At 35.6% G+C, this 2,304-nt stretch overlaps 1 protein-coding gene across 1 annotated transcript in view; it reads left to right on the top strand.

The window, feature by feature from the left end:
• NME5 (NME/NM23 family member 5) overlaps positions 1-2,304 on the top strand; it is a 54,402-nt gene that overhangs the window by 846 nt on the left and 51,252 nt on the right. Inside the window, exon 2 of the mRNA XM_006866218.1 lies at positions 510-523. Coding sequence (XP_006866280.1) covers positions 510-523 — 14 coding nt within the window. The remainder of the gene's footprint in view (positions 1-509; positions 524-2,304) is intronic.

Genomic DNA, 2,304 nt, shown 5'->3' with positions numbered 1-2,304 from the left:
TATATAATGAGAAAGAGAATTCCTGTTTCTTTCTCTTCCACTTCAAGGCCCAGTCTCCATAAACAACCCCTATTAACACTGTTTTCCAGAAATTATCTCTGCATTTACAAACTTTCCCTCCCCTTGAAACAGAATAGTTTTTCTCCCATGATGTCCTCCTCCCCAGTCTTTTACAAAGTCCCTCAGCATGCCAGATCTTATATCTGAATCCAACTCATTCTTCCTAACTTCTGTGTAATATTCTCCTGTATGGATGAACCTCAATTTATTCACTTTACAAAAGTCCTCTGTTGATGGTTTTTTATGTTATTTTTTATGGTATTTTCCATTATGAATATTTAAGATTTTAAAGCCTTTTATTTGTTCTAAATTTGGGTCATTCTAGAAATTTGAATTGAAATATAAAAAGAATATTGTTGACGATTACATCATTTAGAATTGAATATCTTTTCATCTTCATTTTAATACCATCCTTATTTTAATTTTTAATTTATTCTCTTAAATTTCAGCAATGTCATGTTAGGTAAAGGCAGAAAGTAGGGATGATACGAGCAAAGTGTAAGGATACAGTACAGGAAAGTGTAAGGAAATATTTAGTGTAATTGAAAGAGACATGTAAAATTGAACTTTTCAATTTTAGTAATTTTCAATGTTAGTGTTAAGGAAATTGAATAGGCTTTTTTATTTTTTAAAGTAGAATTCAAGTATTATGTCCAGAATGAACTCTAAACGGATCTGAGATATCAATATTTAAAATTTAGACCATTTTGAAAAAAATGAGTTTTGTTTTATCCTTGGAGTAGGACATCCCTTTATAATATGATTTAAAGTCTAGGAGCCATAAAAAAAAAAAAAAAAGATTGATAAGGCTATTAAAAAATCTAAATAAACCCCATGGTGGTACTTGTGTGCTGCTAAGACAGTTCTGACTTGTAGCAACCCTGTATAGGGTACTTGAAGCTGTCTATCTTTTTTTGTTATTAGGTGCCGTCAAGTCAGTTCTTACCCACAGAGACCCTATGTACAACAGAATGAAACACCTCCCGGTCCTGTGCCATGCCTAATTGCTGCCATGTTTGAGCCCATTGTAGCTGCCATAGTGCCAATACATCTTGTATGGAGTGTCCTGTTTCACTCTCCCACCACTTTACCAAGCATGATATCCTTTTCCAGGGACTGGTCCTTCCTGGTAATATGTCCAAAATATGAGAGATGAAGTCTGACCATCTTGACTTCTAAGGAACATTCTGGTTGTACTTCTTCTTGCAGTCTATTGTACCTTTAATATCATTCTGCAATATCACAACTCATATGCATCAATTTTTCTGTGGTCTTACTTATTCATTGTCCAAGTTTCACATGCATATTTGCCTGTTGAAAATACCATGGCTTGGGTCAGGCGTAAATTAGTCCCCAAACAGAGATCTTTGATCTTGAACACTTTAAAGAGTTCTTGTGCAGCAGATTTGCGTGATGCAATGCTTTGTTTTCTTGACTGCTGCTGCTGTGAGTGTTGATGGTGGATCCAAGCAAAATGAAGTCTTGACAACTTCAGTCATTTCTCCATTTATCGTGATGCTTGCTATTTATTGTTCCAGTGGTGAGGATTTTTGTTTTCTTTATGTTGAGGTGCAATCCATACAGAAGGCTGTGATCTTTGATCAGCAGTAAGTATTTTAAGTCCTCTTTGCATTCAGCAAGCAAGGTTGTGTCATCTGTATATCGCAGGTTGTTAATAAGTCTTCCTCTAATCCTGATTCTGTGTTCTTCTTCATATATTGCAGCTTCTCAGATTATTTGCTCAGCATTCAGACTGAATAAATATGGTGAAAAAATGCAATCATGGTACACACCTTTCCTGATTTTAAACCATTCAGTGTCCCCTTATTCTGTCTGAACGACTGCCTCATCTTTCTCTGGCAGAGTGGCATAGATTGAGACTGCTGACCTTGTGGTTAGCATCCCAGCTCATAATCTAGTGTGCTACCAGAACTCCTTAAATAAACCCCATAAATAAGGTCAAAACAAAATTACAAACTCGGAAAAGGGATTTGCAGCTCATATCACAGAAAAAGGATTGATCTCCCTAATGTATAATGAGTTCTTAGAAAAAAATTTAACAGTTAAGTAGAAAAATGGGTCACAGTAAAAAAAAAAAAAAAAAGTTCTTCTTCTTGGGTGTCAACAATTTTCATTCATAGCAACTTCTTTTGGCAGAGTGATTGGTTGATAGTTATGTGCCATGGAGTCGGTTCCAACTCATAGCGACCCTGCATAGGGTTTCCAAGGCTGTAAATCTTTACG

The sequence above is a fragment of the Chrysochloris asiatica genome, unplaced genomic scaffold, assembly GCF_000296735.1.
Source record: "Chrysochloris asiatica unplaced genomic scaffold, ChrAsi1.0 scaffold00087, whole genome shotgun sequence".
Lineage (NCBI taxonomy): Eukaryota > Metazoa > Chordata > Mammalia > Afrosoricida > Chrysochloridae > Chrysochloris > Chrysochloris asiatica.
The sequence above is the reverse complement of the archived record's forward strand: the minus strand, read 5'-3'. Positions and strand labels throughout refer to the sequence as shown.